Genomic DNA, 27,213 nt, shown 5'->3' with positions numbered 1-27,213 from the left:
CTTCCCCGCATTAAACAAAGAGAGCCTCGCAGTTACGCCCTGACCCAGGTGGGATAATTTGGAGAGCAGCGCCATCCAATTCCGGATTAGGGGAGGGGTGTGGTCCCGTCTCAGGTTCAAGTTGGTGGCTGGTGAACGGCAGCCCTTCTTGCCCCTCGGGGTGTGTCCGCACGGGCTGGCTCCCCGGTTTGTGTCCGTGAGTGTGTAGGCGGGTGAGGCACGCCTGGGGAGGGGGCGCCTCTGAGCGTGGGGGCCAAGGCTCGCCGGGGCGGAAAGCAGGCGGCAGTCCGGCCCCACGGCGGCGCGCCGAGGGCGGGCGCAGGAGAGCCCCGGGGCCGCGGGCTGCGAGGCGCAGCTGCGGGCGGCAGGAGGCAGCGTCGGCCCAGGCGGCGCGGCCGCGAGCGAGCGGCGCGCGGTGATGTCAGTGGCGGCCCGGCTGGCAGCAGCCGGCACTTCCTGTGCAGAGGCGGGCGGGCTCGGCTGCAAACCCCACAAGCCAGTGTCAGCCTCTCGGCGGGAGGAGGCGGCGGCGGAGGAGGAGCAGGGGGAGGGCTGTCAAATTCGGGAGCCAGATTTCTTTCCCTTCCCCTGGCAAGCCCTTCCGCTCGCCCGGCTCCTGGCGTGACATCTGCGCACCGGGGACCTGCATGTGTGCGCGCGCGAGCGAGCTGAAGAATGGCAGTGCTCAAACTCACCGACCAGGTAGGGGGCGGCGGCGCCGGCGGGCGGGACGCGGGGCCCCGGAGGGGTGGGGGCGCGGCGCCGAGCGCGCCCGCGGGCTGTTTACTCTCGGCGCCGGGAGGAGTGTGTGCGGCCGCCCGCTGCTCCGCGAGCCGGCGCTGCGGCTCTCCTGCCCCGCGCCGTGACCGCCCTGGGCCGTCGGACCTGCGCGCGGCTCGCGCCCGCCGGGTGCCGGGACAGGGGCCGGCGGTGCGCGCGGGTGGGCTGTCCGCCCGGCCGGGCTGGGCAGGGGGAGGGGAGGCTCGGGGTGCTCCTGCGCCTCCTCCGGGGCAGCGCAGCGGGGGCTCCGCCAGCCCGGGCCGCCGAGGGAGGCTCGTCCGCGCCGCTGGGAGGAGGACGGTGGATGGAGAGGGAGAAAGGATCGCAACCGGGGACCCTTCCCCGAGCCAGGCAGAGACCGGCCCAGACCGCGGCTCTTGCGTGGTCGAACTGTCTTTATCCACTTGACATGACATCCTGACTTCCTCTTTCGTAGCCCAGAGGCTGTGTGTGCGTGGTGCGCGATGGGGTCCCTTGGAGACGGCGCTCTCGGCCCTGGCCCGCCTCTCGGGAGGAGGAGGTGTAGTACGGCCGGCTAGGGCTGCCCTCCGCATGTGTCCATCAGCTTTGTTGCTTTCCCGGCTGAGCCACCATACAGGGCAGCTCTAGGAGTCCTGGCTTGGAGAGGTGGGGTTTATTGCCGAATCGGAGAGGGGGCAGCCCTTGCTGCAAGTCCGTGGAATGGGAGCATCCCGCCGTGCAGACGTTGCTGCTCTCAGGACATTGACACTCATAGGCGTCCAACCAAGTTGCACGACAAAACTCTGCAGCTCCTACCACGAAAAAAGGAAACATTTTGCTTTTTTTCCCCCCTGCCGTTTTTTCATGGATAATGAGTTGAACGTTGTTTTAAGGTCCTGGTAGGCGGAGAGGCAGTCTTGCCTTTGACACACACAAACATGTCAGTCCTTGGTACGAAACTTCTCATTCATGTGGAGTGGGTCGCATCTGGTGCCTCCCTGTCCTCAGAATCCAGCCAGAATATCCTGCTGCCTAAATACAGTCAGTCACCACAATGATTTGTAATTATTTGTTCTCCTGCCATTTCGATTCAAATTTTTGGTTTGTTTTCACTATTTACAGGCTTTTTTCCTTCTTTTGTGTGGGAGGGATCACAATTAAAATTCATATTATCCTTAAATTTAGTAAGAAGAGCAGCTGGTAATTGTGATGACTACTTGCTCCCACCGGTTCCAGAGCATTTAGAAGTGTTGTGAGTTGACACTAGAATCCCCCACCTTTTGATCATATACTTCAACAACCGTTAGATATATGCTTGTTTTAAATCTTTCAGTTTTGGTCTGTCTTGGTCTTGTCATTTTACTGGTGCAAGTTACTATTGTTTGTTAGTACCTAAATCTTCAGAGAACAAAAAAGGCTTTTAATGGGCGTTACTGTTATTATCACATACACAAAAGAATTTCACATAGAATTTTAGACTTGTAAGGGATGCCAAAGGTGATCTTAGCCCAAAGCCTTCATTAAAAAAAATTTTTTTTTTATTGGGGGGCTTTCCAGAAAGAACTGGAAAACCTACTAGACAAATTCTAAAAGAGCTGTAACCCAAAGCCTTCATTTTTAAAAATGAAATCCCAGAATCTGCTGTCTAGAGAAGTAAAACGTGTTTTCCTCAAGCTCGACACTATTGCCCTGAGAGCTGAGACTACCTTCTGTCTCCTGCCTTCTCGGCTCTACTAGAGTTTGTAAGATTCCTCTGTCTTCTCAATGGATATACTGAAAGGGTTTCAAGAAGGCATCCTCTCCTAAATCCAGGTGAACACTAGTGAAAAGTGTATTTTTTTTGGTCTTAGAAAGAAGTTACTCTTCAGGACTTTTCAGAATAGAACTTTAAAAAATGTTTGTCTTTTAAAATGTTTCTCAATACATCCCTTTCCTCTCTGAACAAACTAGTAGTATTATGGAGACAAAGTGTCACATAACTTATATTTGGTTCTATAGCCTGATATATAAAAGGAATCTGAGGAGGTCTAAGATTCAGGAACATTAAAAAATTTCCAGCCTATCTTGGGACACAGCCAATGGGAGGCTGGGTGAGGAGGTGGTCTGAGTGGGGCGGGGTTGAGTGGTGAGCAAAGATGATTTCTGTGTGGCTTCTGTCCAGGAAGTGTGTGGTCTTTCTTGCCTTATATAGTCTTACCTTTCAGTTGGAAACTAAATTCTTAGTTGCCAGTTCGTAACCTCACTAGGGGCTTAAAAACCCCTTTACTTAAACTCCTACTACAAGAGTTTTGCTCTGTCATTGTGGGTGGGGAGCCCCCAGCTTGGAATCTCTGCCTTAGAGTTTGTAGAAGGGTGCCTAGCTCTCCATTTAGCTGTTGCTGAAATACTGACTTAATTTGTCCATCATCTCTTTAATGCCCTGTCTGTAAAGTGAATCTTGATTTTTGCTATGGCTCTTGCTTTAGCTTGACATACTGACTTCCTCGACACATTCTTGCTGTTGATAACCTGAATTACAAGTCTTGGTTTGTTTTGAAATGTGCCCAAAATAAGGAGTGAAACAAGATGGCATTTCCTGTCTTGCTGCAACTGGGTGCAGGAGCTTGTTGGGGTGATGACAGTCATCACTTAAGCAGTGGATCCTGCACTGATGTCTCCATCATGCAAGGGGAGCAACATGCCTTTTCTGAATTCTGTTTTCAGAAAGTAAAAGGAAAGTGGTGGAGGGGACAGGCAAGTTTTTTGTTCTTTGTGTTTTTTTTTTTTTTTTACTATGAGAAGGAACTGGGAGCTGTTGCTTCCAACAAACAGCATTTAGCACTTCTGCATTTGTAAGCTTATCTCTTCTGTTTTCCTCTTCACACAACACACATCATTTTTTTCTTACAGCATTTAGAGCACCAGTCATCCCAGTGTGCCAAGGACTGAGGGGTTTCCGAGGATGTGGGACTTTTGTTACTAAATTTGGGAAAATAAAGCTGAGACAACTTGATCATTCTGTATAGCATAGAACACACTCAACTATGTAATTAACATAATAATGTAACTGTTCCTCCTAGATGGACATTATTAGGTTTGTTTATCTCTTTGAAAAGTGAGGTAAATTTAAGTTGGGAAAGAAAATTCTATTACATACAAATGTAATGCATTCTGGCTTGAGATAGCCGTGGAACTCTGCAATTTGATTTGCTGTTGAGCTTTTGGTGGCTGCTCTTAATGCCTGCTCTTTATGTCATATAATTAAGGCACTGCAGTCATTTCAAGTGTGTGCTCATACCTTTAGCCTGGCCCCCCTGCCAGCTTTTCAGAGTTAGGGAGCCAGGATGGGAAGTTGTGTTGGACCTTTGCAATGTTCACTAGTCTTATTGGAATATGCTAGTGAAGCAGAATGCCACCGCTGTCTTGAGGGCTGCCTGTAGACAAATGTGGCAGCAGGTGCCCCTTTCGGGAGAGCTTCTTGCCTGGAGACCTTCTGCTTTGGTGTCCCCTTGCCAAGTCCGAGCTCACACTTGAGTCACGTATCTCCTTGCCAAAGGCAGCAGTTGGCAGCTGGGGCAGTGGCAAGAGACTAGGACTCCTGTAACTGTGAAGCAGGATTTCTGGTCTGTAGTGTGAGGCCCTGGACACACTGCATATTTTATTGGGTTACCCTTATCTTCCCATTGCTCCCTAGAGCCATGGGCTTACAGCAGATACTATGTTCCCGTCCTGCCTTCTGCAGAGGTGAAGGGAAAAGAAAGGCTTTATTCTTTGGACCCTTCTCCAGTTCTTTTGGAACCCAGGCACGTGGGGGGGTGGGGGGTGACCCAGGCGCGTGACTACAGAGTGCGATTGAGGGCTGGTGTTCATGGCAGAGATGTAATAGTGGCTTATGTTTATTGTGATTTTATTGCATGCTGGGCCCTTGCTGTGAGTCATCTCTCCTAATCCTTACAGTCACACTAGGCGGTAGGTGGTAGTGTGAGTCCTACTTTATAGATGAGAAAACAGAAATAGAGAGGCTAATTGACTTGTTCAAGGTCACACACCTAGTAAGTGTTCAAACGCAATGTCCTGCCCGGTAGGCTAGATCGCACAGGTGGGGCTGTAAGTGCAAGGCTGTATGTTAAAAGTTGAAAGGGCAATGTGGTCTGGGATTCATGGATGCTTGCTCCTATATACTGGGAAGCCACTGGGGGAGCTGCACTTCTGCACTTCTAGGTTTTGGGGCCAGATTTAGTTCTGTCAAGAGTCAGGAGCTGCTCTGAGACCTCCGCTTTTGCCAAGCTTGGGCCTGGCTTATCCTGTTAGCCCCTATCCCTCCCAGCCCTGGTGAAGGATGTGTTGGTTGGTAGCTTGGTGATTTTTTTTTCTTGGTTATTAACAAACTATGATCATTGTAGAAAAATCAGAAAGCTAGATAAAGGAAAACATTGAAAACCATCTGAAGCGTGTATATTCAGTGACAACAACCATCGAAATCTTGATATAGAAGGAAACTGCTAGTCTTGGTAGCCAGGTAAAAATTTTTAAACTTTCTGCATGGTAACATCAGTAGCCTTCTCTTGAGAACATCTATGCTGCCTTGACTGATGATTTTTCCAAATAAACTGAACTTATGCTTCTCTTAAGTAAACGATTGGCTGCTCTAATATAAAGCCAGCAGTGGCATACAATGTCTAGCCCTGGATTGACTGAAGGTTTTTTTTTAAAATTAGATTTCAGCTTCTACTTCCTCTTTTTCTCTAAGCAGAGAATATAAACATAAACTCAAAAAGACAGAGTTGTTTGTGCCAGAAACAGCACTGAAACATTTTTGAAAAATTTCTATTTCAACAGTGTCATGACAATTTTTATAGGCTAACATACAACATGAAATAGTTTAAAAATAGGGGCTACAAGGATCTGATAGTCCTGTGGTTTTCAAACTTGCATAAGCTATAGATCTCCTTTTCATTTTCTCCTAAGAAAATTCCATATTGAAACTCAGTATGTAAAAGAGACTGGTGGTAGTAGGGTCCCTGAGGCTCTTTCACAGATTATGTGGGTTTAGTATTATTTAAAAGCCCCCTTGTCTGAGAAAACTGCTGATGACTACTTTAGTGTTTTTTTCTTGGCACATTATATACTCACAAAACAAGCAACTGCATTTAGAAATGTTTATAGATGATGAGCAATTACACAGAATTTGGATGACCATATCATTTTTATCCAAACTGGGACAACTCTTTGAGAACGAAAGGGAGTACTGTTAAGTATTATTCTTGGGAAATAGGTGTGAACCAGGACACACAGCCACATAGACTGACTCTGCTTACCTCAGGCTTGACAGTGAACTAGTTTGACTAGTAGACTAGTCACTCTCTTGAATCAGGCTTATTACTGGAGCAGGTATTGTAAAGGTTGTTTTATGACCTCACGCAAGTCCAGGGTTGGAAAATGGCTTTCACCTCACACATGTGCTCTGACCGGTTGATGCAGCCTTGGCACCTCCCTCTCCCTGTGCAACTAGGCCCCTCTGTCGGAGGGTTTCCGCTGTAGTCTGCCTCAGAGAGGGGGCCACGGAGGGTGTCCTAGCAGATGGGCTCTACTTTAGCTGTCTGGGTAACAAAGTCAGACAGTTCACTTCAGGTCCAGAAGAGGGTTTTAACCAATGTCAGTGATTTAGGAACTACCCCACCCACTTTTGTTTTATAGATAACAATTTTTATATTATAGATGATCAATTGTCTTGATTAGTCCTCTTCTACCCTTTCCCCAACACCATGTTTGCCTTCTGCCGGCCATCAGAGATTGGGAGAGCAGGTATTTTCTCTTATCAATGTTAAACGTTTGTTTAAAAAAAAGTCAGGAGCCCAGGAAGTTGAAACTAATGATTCATGACTCCAGTTTTCTATTACTCATTATTCTTAAAGATCCTTTTACTTGTCTCCCCTTTTGAAAGTGATAATTTGTTGAGTAGTCTATTAATTGGTCCAAGCAAATGAGTATGTGGTCTACCTGTGGGCTTTTTCAGGCTTTACTAAACCAAGGCTTACTTGTGCTTCTTGGTTTTCTTATGTCTATAATCCCCTCACTCCCACCCTCATGAGTCATAAGCAGCCCAATATAACTTCCTAAGATAACTTGAATACCAGGAAGTCATTTTGCCTGAGGGAGCCTCCAGAGAGCTAGTAAAATTAGAGAGATTTGTAGGAACATCTGAGCCAAGATATGCAAAAGATAATCACAGTTCTAACCTGTCTCTAAGGGTTTCAATTTTAAATTGCCTTTCTTTATTTTAAAACTAACAGTAGATTGGGACTCAGAAGACCTGGATTCTACTCGAGGTTCTTTTTCTAATACTTGTGATGCTCTGGGCAAATCTTGGCCTCAGTTCTTTGGTCTGTAAAATGGGAGTGGGTGAGTGGAGAATCCTCTTAATTCTTTCAAGCTCTTAACATTCTAAGCAGAGCCCCAGATACATCATTGTCAACCCTCTACACTCATGGGATCTGGTTTGAAAAAGTATCTGCCTTCCCAGAACTTCTGATTTCCCCAAGGGTCAGGGGTCCTTGCCCCAAGAATGGCATCTTCTGGGAGTTCCAGGAGCTTGGTTTCAGGGACACAGAACCCCTGGGGCTGTTCTCAGGGTGGCTTTTTGAGAATGTCCTTGACAGGACATTCAGGGCATTGCAGAGCATTGCAGGCAATGCCATTGCAGGGCAACGGGAGCTAACCTCCAGACCCCACATGAGCCCTTCTCGGAGCAGCTGTTTAGCAATGGCCTGCGTTCTCTCCATGATCCTGTTTTATCTAACTCCCTAGCAACATCTAGGCTAACAAGTCTATTTCCCAACTGTTGGCCTCACAGATTGGGTGCAGTTGACACAGTGACCTGAGTTTCTCAAGGAGGGAATTCCTGCATGCAGTCAATAGCCTCTGTGTGTGTAGCCTCACATGTGCTCAGTCTGTGGAGGAAACTTGTCTTGCTCTCTAAGACTGGCAAGATGAAGAGAAAGGTAGGGAGCACAGGAGTACTGTCAAGATAGAATGCCAGGCAGAAATTCAGGTTGGCAGGGACAAATCAACCAGTTATTGTTAAACAGTTGCCTTCAAAAGTAGGGGATGCTTCTACGCCTGGCTGTGAGCAGTATGCCTTATTGAGTTTGGGAAAGAAAATATTTGAATTCTATTTCTTTTTAAAAATCCCTTTAATTTTTTTATTTTTGTGTATTTGTAATATATGCTATAAATTAGTACTATAAAATCCTCTAAGTTCTACTTCCCAGATTTTACCACTGGCCAAACCACCACTTGGTTGATTGCATTGGCCTTCTGACTAGTCTTCCCCTAGCCAGCCTTGGTCCCTACTGTCAGCGCAGCTGTTAGAGTGATGGAACTCAGACCATGTGGCTTCTCTACTCAAAACCCTCCCATCTCCCACAGAGTAAAAACTGAGGTCACCACCAGGCCCCCTCCACTCACCTGTCCAGCTGTGTCTCCTCCTGTCTGTTGCTGGCTGCTTGGCTGCAGCATGCTGGCCTCCCCGCTGTTCCTGCCAGCTGTGAGGGGCTTCCCTAGATGTCTGCATGGTCCACCCATACCCCTTTCAAACCTTTACTCAAAGGTCACCTTCTCAGTAAGCCCTTTTCTGACTACTCTATCTAAAATGCCCATTCCACATTTCCTGTCCCCTTTTCTTTATTTTTTCTCCATAGTGCATATGCCTTATACCATATATTTTATTTTATTATTATGTTAAAATAAAAACCTATGTATAAGAGAGAGAAAAATAACAGGGCAAAGTTGTTGTTTTGGTTCATTTACTGCTTTAACTTAAGAACTTATGTGTAAGTGTAATTTATTTGTAAGTAACTTACACTTATGTGTAAGGCACATAGCAATTGTTCATTAAATATTTTTTTAGTGAATAAAGTATATGTGTGCATGTATATGGACATCTACATATTCAAATGATTTTAATCATGAGGTGCTCAAACAAACAAAACCTTCGAAACACTTCTGCAAGCAGAGCTTCCATTCGTACACTGGGGTATTGGATTTCCATTTAAACAAAATGCAGAGAAGTTTTTCTGCCCTATCAAAAGAGACAAGATCACATATCGTGTTCTTTTCTGGTTATATTTTCTCTCTTTTTAAATTGGGCTTTTGGTGGTGGGGATGGGTTAGCACTGTAGTTAGTTCTGAGTGAGTTCCTTTCTGTTTCAGAAGAGGTATCAGGGTGACAGTAGGGAAAGGGGAAGGGAGATGTTGGCCCTAAATATTAGAGGAGACCCTCGTACCCATGGCAAAGTAGATCTCCTATGGGTTCAAGCCATCAGAGTGTTTAAGAACTCCATTTCCATGGCAATGACTTTGCTGGAGTCCTCTGCTCCTCCTCTTTCCACAAAGTGTAAGAACAGGTACAATAAAATAATTAGAAACCACAGAGATTTGGGAAAGAGGAGATAAGACAATAATCATGCTTCATATTATTTAATCCTAACAATATCCCTATGAGAAAGTGTTCTTATTTAATTTTACAGATGAGGAAAATGAGAACTGAGAGATTAATCATCTGTACAGGGTCACATGACTCGAGTTCACATCTGGCCAAGCTTGACTCCAAGGTGTACTTGATTAGCCATTGTGCTTCTGGCCCCCTGAGATAGGTGCACTATGACAAGAGGCCCTTTTCCTTACAGCGCTTGTGTCTTGTTAGAGGTGATGTTGCATGCCTTTGCATGGAAGCCCTCCTCAAATGTGTGCTGAAATGCATGTGGCATGTGGAAGAGCTGTCCAGCTAGGTGTAGTGCATGTGGGTTTAGACTACGTTTTGGGGTACTGATTATGGACTACAGGAGTCCAGAGAGGGTGGTGTTATTAAGAAAGACTTTAGGGAACAGGAGGGAGTCCAACTGACCCTTGAGGAAGGGAATCACTTAGACAGCAGCCAAGTGTGGAAGGCATTCCAGGTGAGTGGTGTGCCACGTACCTGTCAGGTAACCTGAGGACTGTGAATTAGTGAAGCGAAGCATTCGTATTAGGAAGGCAGAAGAGGAGAGGAAAGGAATAGTCAACATGCAAACTTGGTAAGAGAGGATATTAACAAATCCTTCTCACTTGAGTTTTTAAAGGTACTATATTTAGGTACTACATATCCTTTCATGGAGACATAAATTAATGAGTTTGTAGCTGCACAGGACTCTGTTTTCATTTGTTATATAGGCATGTTCTTTTAAAAATTAGTTTGTATTTCAACTTGTTTCAAAAAGAATTGAAGTATAAGGTAAGATGTCACCTTGTGGGGCCTCTATCTCTGTGATACCCCCACCTGGATAGAATGTCATATGTGTTCTTGTAACGACAAACGTGTATCCATGGAGTGGCATTGAAAGAGGCTGGGTGGTCTTCATGGTATAGGACATTGGTAGAATTATGTAGTGAGTCTGAAGATGGTCTGTTTCTATTAAAAATAAAACATTACTTTAAGAAATTTGTACTCTGGGGAATCTACCAGAAAAAATAATCCCATTTCTTTAAAAAATAAATTGCAAGAAAAAAAAGATGGAGGGGAAATAGACTAAATGAGAATTAAGACACATATAAACTAATTGCAGCAAATAGGTTTCTGACTCAACACATTTCTAGGAGACCATTATGGAAATTTGAATACTGACAGGATTTTTGATTATTTAAAATATGAATATAGTATTGCAGTTGTTTTTAAAAAGAGTCCTCATCTTACAAAACAAGGAACCCAAACCATCAAACCTTAGCCTTGCTCAGGGCACTTAAATATTTAAGTGACTCACCTTTTTTCTAAGCTATTTCCCCTTTTTACTTCTTCCTGCTCCCTTTGTGCTTTGCCTAAGCCCTCTACGCTCACTTGATAGACTATCTTCAGTTGGATATTAGAATCCTTTTTGATCGTTTGTTAGAAAAGCACACAATTCTACTAGTTTTGTTGCCTAAAGACAGGCTCTTCTGAGTTAGTCCTGAGGTTCACCCATCTATTGACTTAATTTAAGTGGCCCTCATAATGGAAATCATATTTGAGCATTTGCCTTAAAATCACATTTTGTGTATCTTTAGGAAAACCTAGCTTTGGCTGTCCTTCTAAAATATTTCAGTTTAAGTTATTTCCATGGGCATTTAGACATTAGACCTACCAAAATCACTTTTTAGCCATGTTTCTAGTTAAACTGGGTAGTTTTTAAAGATTGCAAGTGAAAGGAAAGGAGTGACACACAGCAGCAATTCAACGGAGAGTTCCGCTTTATTAGGGAAAGGTGCTGGGTTATATAGGAAGGGGCATAGGGTGATTGTGGTGTTACTTCTACGGGGCTGGTGGCTGTTGGCTAGGTGCTGGGATTGGGAGGGGGGCGAGAGGTGATTGGGCTTCAGGTGGCGCAGGCGGGAACCGAGGACCCCGAAAAGAAGCCGGAAGTTTGCCATCTTACTGGTGGGGACCCTTCATTCCCCCCTTTCTCCTCTATGGGTTTGTGGACGTTGCTTTCTCTCTGGCGGCTTCCTGCTGAACAGGGGCGGAGAAGGGAGTGAGGGCTTGAGGATTGGGAGGAAAGGGTTGATAGGACTCCCCACAGTAAGGACGAGTAGATGTGGACTTCTTCAGGTTGGAAATCAATGAAGGTTCCCTGTAACCATAGGTTGAGGACCTGTTGATTCCAATGGTGTCAAGAGGATATGGGTGTCAGGAGCCAGGCGTCTGCGGCCATTGTTTCCAGGAACAGTTTCCAGCGGAGAGAGGGGTCCATCTCAGCATGTGGTGAGGAGGTCACGTGAGGGTGAGGGATCTTCTGTGGCCAGAAGCTGGTAGTTCCTGAGTAAAAGCTGGTTGAAAGCTTGATTGGAGATTTTTCCGACTTGGGATTTGATGAACTTTATTATACAGGGTAAGAAGAGACAGACGAGAAGAATGACTATTATGGGGCCTGCAGTGGGCCAGAACTAGGTGAGGAGGGGGTTTGTTAGTATTGAAGAGAATGGGTTGGAATTGGAAGCAGAGTGGAGGCTGGAGGCAAGGTCGGTGAGTTTGGTAATGTCAGTTTCTACAATGCCGGATTCGTTGATGTAATAGCAGCACTCTTCCTAGAGGAAGACGCAGGTGCCGCCCTTCTCGGCTGTAAGCAGATCTAGGGCCCGCCGGTTTTGAAGGGTGACTTTAGCTAGCGAAGTGACCGGTCTTTGGAGAGAGGCTAGGGAATCGGCAGTGAATGTCAGGGCTCCCTCAAGTTTGGCGTCGAGATCTCTAACTGCCCATAGAGAGTGACCCAAGGCTCCTCCCGAAAACCCCACCCCAATGGCTGAGGTGATTAAAGAGATACCGACCATGATGGGAAGGAAAGCAGCCCTTTCTGTGCGTGAGGGCAAGGGAGGTTGGAGCTCAAGGAATTCTGCCATGCTGTAAAGTGTAAACTGTGGGATTAGGGTGACGAGAATGCAGGGTGTATCGGAGTTGAGAGGTAGTGAGTTGAAAAGGCTGCCATTACACCAAAAGAAGTGTCCCAGTTGTGTAAAAGTCTTAGAGCCGGAGGTAGGGGTGTAGATAGAGAGGCAGTGAAGTGCGCTGGAGGGGGGTGGAGTTGGGCCTACACAGTGGTGGATGGTGAGATTATCTGCGTATTCTGGTTCCCATAGGGGTATGTCTGCCAGGGGACGGAGGGGTTGTCCTTCTGCATGGAAGTAGTAGTTGGAAATATTGAGGGGCATGGCGGCCAGCAGTGGGCGCTGTAGTGATGCACACAAGAAACAATTGGCGGTGTTGAGGGTGTGGGTGAGAAAGATGGTGGTGTCTTGAATGAGCTGTAACCAAGAGTAGGAGGAATAAGAGGATGAAGAGGTGCCATCAAGAGTTTGGATAATGACTTTCTCGGAATGTCTGATATCTGATGCAACTTGAGAGATCTGGGAGCGAGAGGGAACATACTCTCGAGAGATATGAAGGGTACCGTGGGGGGTCGAGGACCCCCCCCATAGTAAACTGAGGCCGTGACTCTGGCAGCCCATCGAGAGTCCCAGGGATCTGGGATTGATAAGGAGAATGAGCCGTTGGGATATTTCATGAAACGGTTGGAGGAGTAATACTGTGGGTACTGGAAGTCACCCATGTAGTGAATGGTGCAAGACCAGTAGGGGCATCCCCCGTAGGTGTCTTGCCATCGCCTGCAATAGGCTTGTCTTTGGTCATAGAGGAAGCAGAGGTAGGGAGAATAAAGGTAGCTGTAAATGAATACTTCGGTGGAGGGAGGAAAGTGGAGGTACAAAGGCTCAGAGCAGCCTTTCAGAGGGCAGTCTGATGTGGCAATGAGGGCAGTAACTTTTGTTTGATGCTGTGTGTAAGTCTGCTTGACTTTGAATCGCCATACAAAGGCGGGTGGGGCGGCAGGGAAGACAATAGGAATGAGGGAAAAAAGCGAGAGAGCATTAAAGGAGGAAAAAGTCATGATTCAGGTATGGATGGCAAAGAGGGTGCACGGGAGATGCGGAGCTTCAAGGGATCAGAGGGATGAGGCGTGGTAGAGTAGACAGCGTCTTGGGCTGTATCCGAAGGACTCTGGATTGTGACTGATGGGTCTTGGGTGTCCAGAGAAGGTGGGTCTTGGGTATTTGGTTTCAACCTGGAGATATGAATCCAAGGGGTGACAGAGTTATCAGGCAGTGAGAGCTTGGCGGCCGAGGGGGTGCAGAGAGTAACTGGGTGTGGACCTTCCCATTTCGGGGTGAGAGAGGGCTGATCCTCTGGTGGCTTATAAAACACTAGTTGGCCGGGCTGTAAGACAGGAGGATTTTGGGAGGCGGATGGATCAGGAAGGAGCCAATCCTGATATTTCCACAATTCAGTGCAGAGGAGAGAGAGTAGTGGAAGGGCTATATTGGGAGGAATTGGTCCTTTGTGGGAAGGGAGCCCCGGGGGTAGAATCGGGCGGCCGTACATGATCTCAAAGGGCGACCAGAAGGAAGGTTTCTTTGGGAGGGCTCGAATGCGGAGTAGAGCTAAGGGAAGTAAGCAAACCCAGTCCAGGTGTAGTTCTAGAGATAGTTTGGTCAGGATGTCTTTTAGAGTCCTATTGGCTCTTTCTACTTTTCCTGAAGCTTGTGGTCGATAAGGACAATGTAAATGCCAGGGGAGCAAGAGCGACTTGGAGAGGTTCTGGATAATTTGGGCAGTGAACTCAGGGCCGTTATCTGATTGGAGGGAAGTGGGCATCCCGAACCTAGGAAAGATCTGGGTGAGGAGGATAGAGGGAACTACAGACGCTCGTTTGTTAGTGGTGGGGAAAGCTTCGACCCATCCTGAAAATGTATCTACTAGCACAAGTAGGTATCTGGTACGTCGTACAGGGGGCATGTTAGTGAAGTCTATTTGCCAGTCTGCAGCAGGGACATTACCCCTTGCTTGATGAGCCGGGAAGGGTTGGGCTTTGAGGGGGGTATTAGGGTTAGTGCGTTGGCAGATGGTGCACTTGCAGGTGATTTGGTTAAGTACGGTTTTGTCTTCAGGAGAGAGAGGAAAAAAAGATTGTAAAAAATGGATCAAGGATTGGGGGCTGGGATGGAACAGGTCATGTAAGAGGCGGAAGAGAGACTCTTTGTCCTGAGAGCAGAGGGCGTCTTGTGATAAGGCTAAAACCGCAAGGGCAGACAGATTGTTGTCTGGTGCGTTTTCTGATAGGGCAACTGTCCGGGCTACTCTGTCGGCTTTGTTGTTACCTCTTGCAATGGGGGAGTCATCTTTTTGATGTGATTTGCAGTGGACTATGCCTAGTCGGTGTGGGAGTTGTGAAGCCTCTAGAAGTTTAGTAATTAAGGCTGAATTAGTTATGGAATTCCCTTTTGTGGTGAGGAGGCCTTGTTCTTTCCATACTGCCGCGTGGGACAAGAGAATGTGGAATACGTACTTGGAGTCAGTGTACAATGTGAGAGACGTGTCCCGGGCCAGAGTGCAAGCTCTGGTGGCTGCAATGAGTTCAGCCTGCTGATTGGTTGTACCAGGGGGTAGGGCTCGTGCCTCAATGACATCTTCGAGGGAGACTACTGCATATCCTGAGTAGTGGATGCCCTCATGTTTAAAGGAGGACCCATCAGTAAACCAGATGAGGTCGGAGTGTGAGAGGGCTCCTTCGGAGATCGTGGAGTGGCACGGAAGGAAGTTGTGAAGGGCTTCCAGGCAATCATGCGAGGGAGTATGAGGAGAGTAGGGCAGAGGAAGAAGAGTGGCCGGATTCAGGGGCGGGCAGGGGAGGAAAGAAATGTTTGGATTTTGGAGGAAAGAGGACAGTAAGGTCAGGAGTCTGGAGGGAGGGAGAATCTGTAAACTTTTGTAGGTTAAGAGATCTTTTAGGTGATGTGGGGACAGAATGGTAAGGGGCGCTCCGAATGTTAGTTTATGAGCTTCTTTCTGCAAGAACTGTCCAGCGGCTAATGCCCGTAGGCAGGGGGCCCATCCCCGAACTGTGGGGTCTAATTGCTTGGAGAGATAAGCTACTGGGGCAAAGGATGGGCCATAATATTGGCCTAGGACTCCTAGAGTTTGACTGGACCTCTCATGAATGTATAATGAGAAGGGTTTTGACAAATCAGGGAGATGGAGAGCTGGAGCTTCTACAAGGGCTTGGCGGAGCTTAATGAAGGAGTGTCGGGGTGAGGATGATAATGGTTCTTCAGGGGGGCCCTTGCTGAGGTCGTATAGGGGTCTTGCCAACAGGGAGAAGTTAGGGATCCACGCTCTAAAATACCCAGCCAGGCCTAGAAAGGAAAGGATTTCTGTCTTGGTTTTGGGAACGGGCAGGTCAGAGAGGAGTCGTTTTCTGTCTAAGGTAATGGACTTTCTTTGTTGAGACAGGAGGAATCCAAGGTAAGTGACAGAAGGGGAAGAGATTTGAGCTTTGACGGGGGCTAGAAGGTTAAGTAGAGACGCAGTGTCAAGTTGAGACTGTTCCCACGAGGGACTGCAGAGCAGAAGATCATCTACATATTGTAATAAAGTGGACTCGGGGTGATCATGGTGAAACTGAGGTCTTGAGCTAGGACTTGTCCAAAAATATGGGGACTATCTCGGAAGCCTTGTGGTAAAACTGTCCAAGTAAGTTGTACAGAATGTCTGGTGTATGGGTCCGTCCAGGTGAAGGCAAAAAAATCTTGGGAGGAGGGGTCTAGAGGGATAGAAAAAAAATGCGTCCTTGAGATCTAGGACTGAGAAGTGGGATGCGGAAGCAGGGATCTGCGATAAAAGGGTGTATGGATTTGGAACTAAGGGATGGATAGGGACAACGGCTATGTTGATGAGGCGAAGGTCTTGGACAAGGTGGAAAGATCCGTTGTTTTTTTTAACAGCTAATATGGGGGTATTAAATGGGGAGTGAGTGGGTCTGAGGTAGTTTTTGTTTAAGAGATCTTGAATGATGGGTTGGAAGCCTATGAGGGCTGAAGTGGTTAGGGGGTATTGGGCCTGACAGATATACTGAGAGGGGTCACGTAATTTGATAGAGGCAGGGGGACATAGGGCCACGGAGGGGCTTGTAATGTCCCAAACTTTGGGATTTACAGGGTGTATGAGGGTGGAACCGGAGCTTTCATTGGGTAGAGGGGGGTTGTCGGCTATGAGGGCTATCAGAAAGGGAGTACTGGGGGCTGTGGGAGTGAATATAGTTATGGAAACGTGGAGGAGGGAAAGGATGTCTCGTCCTAGTAAAGGGATGGGACAGTGGGGCATAACCAGGAAGGAGTGGGAGAAAGGTATGGGATTGTCTAGGATTGTGCATAAAAAGGGGGGGGTGTTGAATGGGAAAATCTGTTTACCTCCTACCCCGACTATAGGAGTAATGGCTGGTGTGGTAGGGCCCCGGTATTCTCGCAAGACTGAGAAGGTGGCTCCTGTATCTAGGAGGAAGGAGATGGGGCAACCGTCTACTGTTAAAGTAACCCTGGGCTCCTGTTTGGTGATGGAAATGGTCGGGCGAGAAGCCCCCGGGCCCCGTCAATCTTCTTCTGCCAGCCCCACTACAGCGGGCTTAGGATGGGGGTTGTTCGTCCAGCCTCCCCTTCGGGTGGTTGGGCAATCAGACCCCCAGTGGCCCTTTTTGTGGCATCTGGGGCATGGGGTGGTAGGAGATCTGGGGGAGGGGCACGCCCTTGACCAATGTCCCTCTTTTCCGCACTTGAAACAAGCTCCTGGGGGGGGGCTTGTCTGTAGAGGGGCGCCCAGGTTATGGTTTTATCAGCTGGGCCAACATCTGGAAATTGGCCTGATCAGCTTTTTGTTTACGGCGTTCTTTCTCCTCCTCCCGGTTATGGAAGACTTTAAAGGCCACTGTTAGGATCTCAGTCTGTGGGGTATCAGGGCCCTGTTCTAACTTTTTGAGTTTAGCTTTAATGTCAGGGTAGCTTTGAGCTAGGAAGTATGTCATAAGGACCTGTCTTCCTTCAGGTGTTTCTGGGTCCAGGCTGGTATACTGTAATAGGGCTTGAGTGAGTCTATCTAAGAACTTGGAGGGGGTTTCATCTCTCTTTTGAATTATGTCTTGGAGCTTTTGAAAATTGACTACTTTATGAGCTGCCTTTTTTAGACCTGCTATTAAGCAGGAGGCAAAAATATCTCGAGAGTGGAGACCCACGGCGGTGTTATAATCCCAGTGTGGGTCTTGTTTGGGGACAGCAGTGGGACCAGGGGGACAGGTGGGGTCAGTCCTGTGGGTTTCGGTAGCATGCGTTTGGGCGAAGTCCCAAGCTCGTCTACGCTCCTCAGGGAGGAGAGTATTGGCCAGGAGCATGAAAATGTCATGATGTGTGAGGCTTTAAGACTGGAGGGTCCATTGAAACTCCCTGATGTATGTCATGGGATCAGTGGAAAAGGAACCTAGGCGTTTCTCTAGTTGGGCTAAATCTCCTAAGGAGAAAGGGATGTGAACGCGCACGATGCCTTCGGATCCTGCTACTTCCCGGAGCGGGGTGATAATTTTGGGAGGCCCTTGGGACTGAGTCTGAGGGGGACTGAAGGGTTCTGGCTCAGTCTGTGCCGGGGAAACAGGTGATGGGGCAAAGCCGCGATAATTTTGGGAGGCCTTTGGGACCGAATCTGAGGGTGCAAAGACGGACGAGGCTCTTGGAACTTAGTTAGATGGGGGCTGAAAGGCTCAGGCTCGATTTGCGAGAGGGGGGAAGGTGAGGGGGACGGAGGAGGAGGGGGTGAGGTGCCAGAAGAGATGGTGGAGGAGGGGGAAGGGAGAGGATGGGAGGCTTCTGCGGGGGTGGAGGTGGCGGCGGCAGTGATAGAGGAAGGGGGAGGCGCCGTTGTAGGACAAGAACGGGAAGGGAGAGGACCGGAGGCTTCTGCTGCGGGGAAAGCGGCAGCGGTGGCGGCGGTAGAGGAAGGGGGAGGGGCTGTAGTAGGAGAAGAGGGGGAAGGGAGAGGACCGGGGGCTTCTTCCGCGGGTAAAGAGGCAGCAGTGGCGGTGGTAGAGGAAGGGGGAGGGGTTGTTGTAGGAGAAGAAGGGGAAGGGAGAGGACGGGAGGCCTCTGCCGCGGGGAAAGAGGCAGCGATGGCGGCGGAGGGTGGAGGGGTTGTAGGAGGGGGAGGGGCCAAAGGGGGAAGTCTGTATGGCGGAGGCTAGTTGGCCAGGTCAAAGGTAATTGAAGAGGGACTGGGAGTGTGTGGAGGGGAGGGAGACGGCTTGCAGGCTAGGAGAACTTGGGGCGGGGAGCAGGTGGTGCAGAGGCTGGGATTTTGAGCTAGGAGGCGAAAAGCTTCGATATAGGGAATCTCCTTCCATTTTTTCAGGCGCTGGCAGTAGTTAAAGAGATTGCGAGTGATGTTAGGATCAAGAGTTCCCCCTGCAGGCCGTTGGTTGTTATTGTCTAGGGGGTATGTCGGCCAATCTTGGGAGCAATATTTACGGAGAAGTTTTGGTTTTATATCAGGCGTCAGGGAGAGGGTAGCCAGATGCTTAAGCAGGTATTCAAGAGGTGAACTTTCAGGGAGGGATGAGGAGGCTCCCATGGCTAAAGGACAGAGAAGGAGACAAACAGGGGAAGACAAACGGAGATCCTCGGACTGGAGGCAGACCACAAGGAGACAAAGGGCATCCCCGATGATCCTTGGTGGTTTGCGGAAACTCGTATACGAGTCGGAATTTCTTGGGAAGTGTGGGTCGTCACCCAGACTTCCCTAAGAAGGCAGAGTGCCGGAGTCACGAGGTACCTAGCGCTAGGCGTTTTCGGCAGACCGAACAGTTTTCGGCGGACGGAACAGAAGGAGGAGGGGGCGGGAAAGGGAGCATTCTCATCCGCAAAGGAGTCACCTCGTTTATGGCTGTTGGAGGGAGGGGGGGGCCTGAGAGTCTGCTGCAGCTGTGAAGGCCTGAGGCGGGGGTTTATGGCTTTTGGAGGAGGGGCCTGAGGGTCCTCCGCAGCCGTGAAGGCCTGAGGCGGGGAGAGTTCCCTCCTCGTCCCCGAGCGTCAGGGCCTTGCCGGATGATCACGGTCAATGGCACTGCGATAGCTCGGGGAAGAGTGGCCCACCCCGGGGAAATTTTGCTTAAAAAGTTTCAGGCCTGAGGCAGGGGTTTATGGCTTTTGGAGGAGGGGCCTGAGGGTCCGCCGCAGCCGTGAAGGCCTAAGGCGGGGAGCCTTCCCTCCTCGTCCCGAGCGTCAGGGCCTTGCCGGACGATCATGGTCAATGGCACTGCGATAGCTCGGGGAAGAGTGGCCCACCCCGGGGGTAAACTTACCTAAAGGCCAGAGAGGAGTGGTGAGTGTGATGAGCCAGTGCCGGAAAAAGAGGACGAGGGCAAGCTGCTGCTGGTGTTGGGGGAAGACGGGGCCCAGTTGGGGTGTCCCGTCTCCCGGGTTTCGGCACCAATGAAAGGAAAGGAGCGACGCACAGCAGCAATTCACCGGAGAGTTCCGCTTTATTAGGGAAAGGTGCTGGGTTATATAGGAAGGGGCATAGGGTGATTGTGGTGTTACTTCTATGGGGCTGGTGGCTGTTGGCTAGGTGCTGGGATTGGGAGGGGGGCGAGAGGTGATTGGGCTTCAGGTGGCGCCGGCGGGAACCGAGGACCCCGAAAAGAAGCCGGAAGTTTGCCATCTTATTGGTGGGGACCCTTCAGCAAGCAGTTCCAAGTTCTCAGTTTTAATGACACTTGCTGTCACTCCTCTTACCTGAACAGGAGCACTTTGTTGTGCTCAAGGATTTCCATGTTGCTTTAGGCATGCTGAAATATGTTCCTTTATTCCTACAAGTGTGAAAATCTTTTCATAGCATTCTTAATGGAGTCCAGATTTAAGAATAGACTGTAAGCTTGATAAATGGCCAATTGCCATTTGAGTAAATTATATTGTCACTGGTAGTTTAGAAGCCAAGTGACTAGGGTTTTAGGTACTTTGGAACCTCAGCACAGTTACGTCCTGCAGTGTAACATTTAGTTGCTAATATTTTCTCAGCATCCAAGAAGAAACAATCTTCATTTGAGGAGCTCTTCTCTTTTGCAGGGTCTTTATCAAGGTTCCAGGGTACTCTGTTAACTGTACTTATAACATTTAAAAATATTACGGCAGCTCAGTGAACAATTTCCAAAAATATCACATGGGAGAGGCATATAGTTCAGAGAATACTGAAGTTGATGTCTGGAGATCTAGGCTATAGGTACATTTCTGCTCCTAACTAGTTGGGTCTGTTTTTGTATGACACAACTTTCCTTGATTGTAAAATGGGTGTAATAATACTTGCTTTGTAGGGAAATTGTGATAATCAAGTGGAAAAGGTCTTTGTATAGCAAGTGGCCCATAGTGGGTACTCAGTAAACAATCCTTGAATCTCTAGTTAGTTCCTTATTTATTGGGTTAAAGAGACTAGTTTCCTAGGGTCCATTTTGGTTCTATGAGGGTATGATTTTAATGATATATTTTTAGCTGGTCTTCTTGCTAGCTTAAATAACATTGGTAGAAAGTGTTTCTGTTTGTTTTATTTTTGTGTGAAATCAACATACTTAGGTTTGAATGATAGCATTTTGGTTCCTACAATTTTAGAAAGTATACTTTTCTTTCATTTTGATTTTAATAAACCGATTGACTTAGTTTATTTGACTGAAGGATTTTGTTTAGATAGATCGGGGAAGATAAATGTACGTTGAAAAAATTCTGAGGAGTTTGCAGTCATTCTTGATCTAAGTTGCCAAAAAGAACTGAAAATTACTTAGAGGAATGCCACTTCCTCCTCACAGAAGTATAAAACTGTGTCTTTTTGAGGAAGTGTGTAAGAACAAAATAGTTGATAGAGCAGTCTTCGTAACAAATCATCATGGCAGCATTTTTGAGAAGCATTGGTGTAAAATTTCAAGCCTAGAGTGAGTATACAACAGGATAGAAAACCATAAAGTTCTCTGAAAAAAGAAGTGGTTAAAAAAGTCAGATGAAGAATGCTCTGTAAAAAGTCACTTTAATTTGGAGTCTTCTTCTTTCAAAACTACAGAATGCTTTTGAAACAGGAGGTAAATTAAGCATCATTGGATGTGTATATTTCTAAAAGGTATTTCAGTTTGAGATTATACCCAGTTACAGCATAGGGCAAAATAGAAAGGGCCACAGAAAATGAAAATGAGAATTGGTACAAAAAAAAAAGGGGGGGGGGTGAATAAAGAAAGAAAAATAGGAGGAGAGAAATATATTTTTAACAAAAAAAAGGGAAGGAACTAGGAATGTGAGGGAGGCTGACCACGCTACTTTCTGAGGTGAATGCTAGAGACACTCTTGAACATTAAGCTAAACTGGTCATCACCTGCTGTGCTCTGCTTTTTAAAATAATTTTTAACATCCATCTCTGTTCTTCAACCACATGGACATGGATTTTTTGGAGTTCTAGAATTAGAATAACCAAAGTGGAGGTTGTTACTTAAGCTGCAGAAATGACCAGAGCCATATGTGGGAGGCTGGGAGGAATCAGGCAGATGGGCTATCTGGCCCGACCTGTGGGTCGTCCCTGCTGATGGAGAGCCTTCAGAATCAGTGTGTGACCAGCAGACAAAGATGTTTTCCACAGTGGGAGGCAGGTATCAGAGGCTTCTATGCCTAGTAATTAGGTTCCTGTGACACGTCTGGTTTTAAGCACCCACTGCCTGTCCTTGTGAGCTGAACTCAAGAGGGACATTCCTTCACCCCTTTACCTTTTCAGTTAGCCTTTCCAGAGGTCTGATGCTTACCTCCACGTCTGCCATGAATTGGCTGAGACCCTGGCCAGTCTTTACACCTCCCTGGGCTTCAGCTTCCTCTGAGGAAGGAGGACATTGGTTTTAGTGAGCTTGCGGCTGTTCTGGTTGTCAGTGGCTGGAGCCCCGAGGTTGGCAGACTACTGTTAACAGGCCCAATCCAGCCCTCTGCCTGTTTTCATATGGCCTGTAAGCTAAGAATAGTTTTTGCGTTTTTAAGTGGTGAAAAGGGTCAAAAGAATAATATTTTAACACAGATGAAAACTATATGAAGTTCAAATTTCAGTGTCCATAAATGCACTTGTACTGGAACACAGCCTCCCTCATTTGTTTATATATTGCCTGTGGCTACTTTTGTTACATAAGAGCATAGCTGAGTAGTTGCTACAGACTTGCCTATATGGCCGACAAAGCCAAAAGTATCTACTATTTGGCTCTTTACAGAAAAAGTTTGTCAACCCCTGCTCTAACCCAAGCGCAACTTAGGACCGACCACACTCCTCAGAAATTGAGTCTACACTTGTGTAGACTTAGTATTACCTAAGCTGTACTTTGATCTATATTTAATTAGATTAAGATGGGAATTTTGCTTTTATTATTTTCTCCTGGAGAAAGTAGCTTAGTTAGCTTTCTTGGTATGCTTTTAATTAAAAAAAAAAAATACTCCTTTAAAACAATAGTTTGTATTCAGACTTTTTCCCCCTCTCTCTAGGAATCATTATAGGGAAGGAAGCAATATGTTTGTATTTTAAATCATTTGCCTTTTAAACTGGATTTTTAAACTCCAGATGTGGGCTCAGAAACAGTTAAAATGTACTTTTGATGTTCTCACACAGCCATGATTGGAGAGAAGAACTTTACTTCTTACGTTTGAGGGTGAAACTGAAGTTTTAATATTTTCTATTTCCCGTTGTGTGCTAACAATACTTTTTTTAGCTTCCTTGAGTAGGGACTCTAGATTAATATAGGGATGGAAATGGCTTTAATTTTATAGAGAGTCAATTTGAACATTTAAAAGATACCCTTAATTTTTACAAATGGAAATTATAAAATTAAAAAATAAGTATCAATAGTATCTACTTATCTAACATTTCTCATTATCTAGGAAGTTTTCTCTGAAGCTAATTTCTGTGTGTGTTATGATTTTGGGTGAGGAGTGTGTGTGTGTGTGTGTGTGTGTGTGTGTGGTTCCCAGTGTCATGTCATTGCCATTAGAAAGAGGCTCTCCTCCCCTCGTGTACTTCCAGGGTCCTCTGAGTTACTCTGAAACTCAGTGTAGGCCTGGGGTTCCTGTTGATCATAGGAGAAGATGGACACCTTGAACTGGTTAATGAGAGGCAAAAGGGAGGTCAACCAACACATCATCTTTCATGTAAAAATTAGCTTCATTTTCCTCTTCTGATCCCCAGAAAGAATTAAGACTAAAGATACTTGTTGATAAAGGAAATTTGTACAGAAATTCATGTAATGTATAACTTTGAAAACATTGGCAGTGGCTCAAGCTTACTGAAGACCTCCAACATTTTCTGTTGAATAATATCATAAATCATCTGGGGGACACAGGAGGTGAGTACTAGAGTCCCCATTTTTCAGAGGGAATAACTGAGTCCAGTGGTTGTTACTTGCTTGCTGACTCTTAGTGAGGGGTAGAGCTCCTGTTCCACTCCCAGCCCCGCTCAGTCAGAGGTGCATTTCATTTGCCTATCCTGTTCTTAAACAGCACTTGTAAAATCACATGTCATTTCTACAGTTATGTTTGGGATACAGCCCAAAACACTGTATAAACACCCTGTGATAGAACTGAAGTCCACTGCTTGGGTAATTATTACATGGTTTTGGTATCATATCATCATCTAGATTAGAATGTATCACCCATTTCTAAGTTGCTCTAGGAGAGGGAGCCCATTATGAACAGGGCCAAAAGGATATTGCCTCATGTTCCCCTTTAGGTGAGGAACTTTGCAATATACAGAAGGCCGTGGAACTTCATTCTTGTTTAAAAACACTTGTAACTGTTAACAGCGCTGAAACGCTAAGGCTTTCCCATGCCCTCACCCCCAAGATACCTCCACCGTGTATTTTGTTTTCTTTTTTAGAATTTCATGGAACAGGCTTTAACTGGAATTGCCATCTGAAAGGAATGTTTGTCACAGAACTGCCTAATCTTCAGACATGTCTAAATGCAGATGTATTTAATGAGCACTTTCATTTTCCCTCTTAAGCTGGAAGAGGGCGAGTTTCTTTGGTGAGCCTTTCACTTCTGGTTTTAATCCATTTTTAGCCTCTTGATTAATGTGCGGCTTGGGAAGGTTGGAGCTAAGTGATTTACTTGCCCTTTTCTTCTGGGGTAAGATGTTTGCACCCCCACTTTTTAGTAGGCGAGTCTCTGGTTAACCTGATAGTAAGTTAGTAGTAATTGCTGAATGAATGAGTTGGTCTAGTGCCAGTCTCTGCTGCTGTGTTTTGTCCTTCCTGCCATCTTTCTCAGTTTCTTACTATTTATTTTCTTTCCTCATCCTGGAATCTTTACCATGAAGATGGAAAGGACAGGATGTGATTAATTTTTTGTTATATAAATAGCCCTAGTAAAAAGATTGCTAGCGGAAAATAATGCCAAGTTTTTTTGGTGCATTTTTTTTTCTTGGTACCTTGTTAAATATTTAGACTCAAAAATTGTGTGACTGATAGTGTGGTGAGTTATGGCATGAACAGATCTGAAACAGCTTCTCCCCTCACTCCAGTCAAGAAAGTAGTACAAGAAGGACATGTTTGCTTATTATTTTTTCTGTATTTGCAAGATTTTAGACAGGCTTTAACTGAGACAGCTCTTTAAAGACTTGTACAGGAAGTCACTATTAATGTGGGTTCTTGATTTAAAGTGTTGAGCTTAGTCAAGCCCAAAGGAGGCAGAATATGATTCTCCCCAGTGATCCTGGTTGGAGCAAAGGGAGGGCAAAGCTGGGCCATCTACTCATGCTCACAAGGAATTCTGCAACATTTGAGCCCCAACTTCCACCTTCCAAAGATTTTTACAAACTATGTATCCACTTACACATTTTTTTAGGTTGACATCGAAAGTTTTCCATCATAAAGTTAGAAAGATACAATAGATGTAATTCCAGGTATAATGTAAATACTGACTTTTAAAATGAAAAAGTATCATTGTATAAAATATATTGATTGGAATTTAAACACTATTGTTACTTGAGGTGTCCCATCATCACTTAAAAATCCGTGAACAATCACTTATTTAATAGTTGGAAATTTTGCATCGTTCCTTTTTCTGCTTGAACTCATACTTCCATTCTGCTACCTTATACAGAATTTTCCAAATGTAATACAGTAAAAAAAAAAAGCCCAATTATCCTATAATTGTTTGTAATAAAAATATGATCCTAAGGTGCTAAGAGTTAAGTAAGTTGATGGATTCAGTTTATCTTTATAATAATTGTTAATAATTTGTCAAAACATGAAGTTTGATAAATTATTAACAAAACACACAAAATGAAACATACTTGTTTGTGTTTCTTGGTTTTTGATTAGGCTGGTTTTCTTGTTTTAAATGAGTTCATGGGTTTATAGAGAACATAATTTATTGCTGGAATGATAATCAAAGGAAGTTAATTAAAGGAAGAGGGTGTTAATTAAAGGAAGTTCTCCCAACCCAAGTATTCTAAATGTGCCCTTTGGAAACAGGGCGTTTTCACACCTTGAGGGTGATTCCCTCAGTCAGAATCAGAATGGTGAGAGGTTAAGTCTACCTTTTGTCAGCGCCAGTCAGAGAAGGAAGATCATAAGGAGGGAGGTGTGAGAAAAGCAGCAGTGTGACTCCTCAGCCACAGGCAGCTGCCTTTTAGGAATGTGTACGTATGGAGGCTGAGGATCTGGAATGTGATTCTACAAACAAGGGGTGCCTGCTGACCTCTCAGAGTTTTCCTGTGCTCCAGGGTAGAAGCCTTCCTGGGGGATGTCCGAGGCTCTTGGGAGGCAAGCCTGGAAGAGCCCCTGTCTTTGTTGGGGGCAGCCTGCATTCCCATGCCCCCTGGGTTCCCTTCAGTGGGCTAAGGATGGGTCACTGGGTCCCCTCACGTGTGAATGACACACACATCAGTCAGCTTCCACAGGCAGTACAGATTGCCTTTGAAAGTTCTTGCTTGTAGTTTTGCAAAACCAGATTAATATGTATTAAAACTTTACCTTTTGAAGGTAAGGTAGAGGGATATGTGATAGATCTTTATCTTCTCACTTAAAAGTGTTTTGAGTTAATTCATGATCTCTGTGTTTCTTTAGGACAGTTCTAATAAGTAGATACTTGAGGAATGTTGGTTTTGTGTGTATGAATGTTTGCGCAACTTACCTCTCTGACATTTGAAACTTTATTTGGTGGTCATGAGACTTCCCCTCAGATGTGTGGGATCGGGCTCTATACACCTCTCCTTGTAGTCCACTCTGCGACTGACTGAGTGATAGCAGGATGTTAGTAATGGTGTTTCTCATTAGATTTCAACATTTAATTAGAATTCAGTATATTTGAAAGCTGATTTCTTATACCTAAAGACCTAGATCTTGCTTTTATAACTGATTTTTGGCAAACTAGGTGCTTGAGGGAGTACATGTGACAGCTACTCTGGCTTCTTTGCCAGTTCCTCAGTTAGCTAACCAGTCCCTGGATTTCCTAAATTGAAAGTGAAATTACATTTGGGTAGGTACTTTATTAAAAAAATGAGGTGAAATATCTAGGCATAAAATTCCAAATGAGACGCACTTGTATGTATGCACTGACTGGCTTTGTCTGGCTTTTGTGTGCTGTGTTTCGACAGCGTCAAAAATGGTTCTTCGGAGAGAATTCTGATGTCTGATGACTAGTGTTTCTGGTTCCTCTTGAGCTCATCTCTAGACCAAACAGAAAAACACACGTTCTCTCTGCCAAGTATTCTGTGATGTCACAAGGCGGCCCTACAGCATAGCGGCTTTTTCTTACCCGTTTCCTTTTCTGGCTACAGGAGATTTAACCTCTTCCTCAACAATTTTACCCATCTTCTCAGTAGAAGGATACATACTATTACCATTTAGGACAGATAATAATATAAACACTTTTCTTAAAAAAATAGTAGTTGTTTTTTTAGAGCAGTTTAAAGATTCACAGCAAACCTATACAGAGCAAAACGTACAGAGTTCCCATTTACTCCCAGCCCACCCCACCTCAACCTCCCTCAACATCAATACTGGGAGCCAGAGTGGACCATTTGTTACAATCCATGGACCTGCTTTAACACATCACTAGCAT

General features: G+C 46.0%; 1 protein-coding gene and 1 non-coding gene across 8 annotated transcripts in view; one reads left to right on the top strand and one right to left on the bottom strand.

The window, feature by feature from the left end:
• The first annotated feature begins 412 nt into the window (after window positions 1-412).
• The window catches only part of ANKRD44 (ankyrin repeat domain 44), a 313,326-nt gene continuing 286,525 nt past the window's right edge, over window positions 413-27,213 (top strand). For 2 of the 7 annotated variants that reach the window (XM_073218498.1, XM_073218503.1), the window contains exon 1: window positions 447-702. In XM_073218498.1, coding sequence (XP_073074599.1) covers window positions 676-702 — 27 coding nt within the window. In that variant the 5' untranslated portion in view covers window positions 447-675. Of the gene's footprint in view, window positions 703-27,213 lie in introns of all 7 variants that reach the window. The other 5 variants (XM_073218499.1, XM_073218501.1, XM_073218497.1 and 2 more) reach the window with 5 other exon arrangements.
• LOC118971816 (U7 small nuclear RNA) lies at window positions 2,286-2,347 on the bottom strand. The gene has a single exon (XR_005060481.1). It is a non-coding gene; the product is annotated as a U7 small nuclear RNA (small nuclear RNA).

Source organism: Manis javanica, chromosome 12 (genome assembly GCF_040802235.1).
Source record: "Manis javanica isolate MJ-LG chromosome 12, MJ_LKY, whole genome shotgun sequence".
NCBI classification, from domain to species: domain Eukaryota; kingdom Metazoa; phylum Chordata; class Mammalia; order Pholidota; family Manidae; genus Manis; species Manis javanica.
Note: the sequence above shows the minus strand (reverse complement) of the source record. Positions and strands in the feature narration are given on the sequence as shown.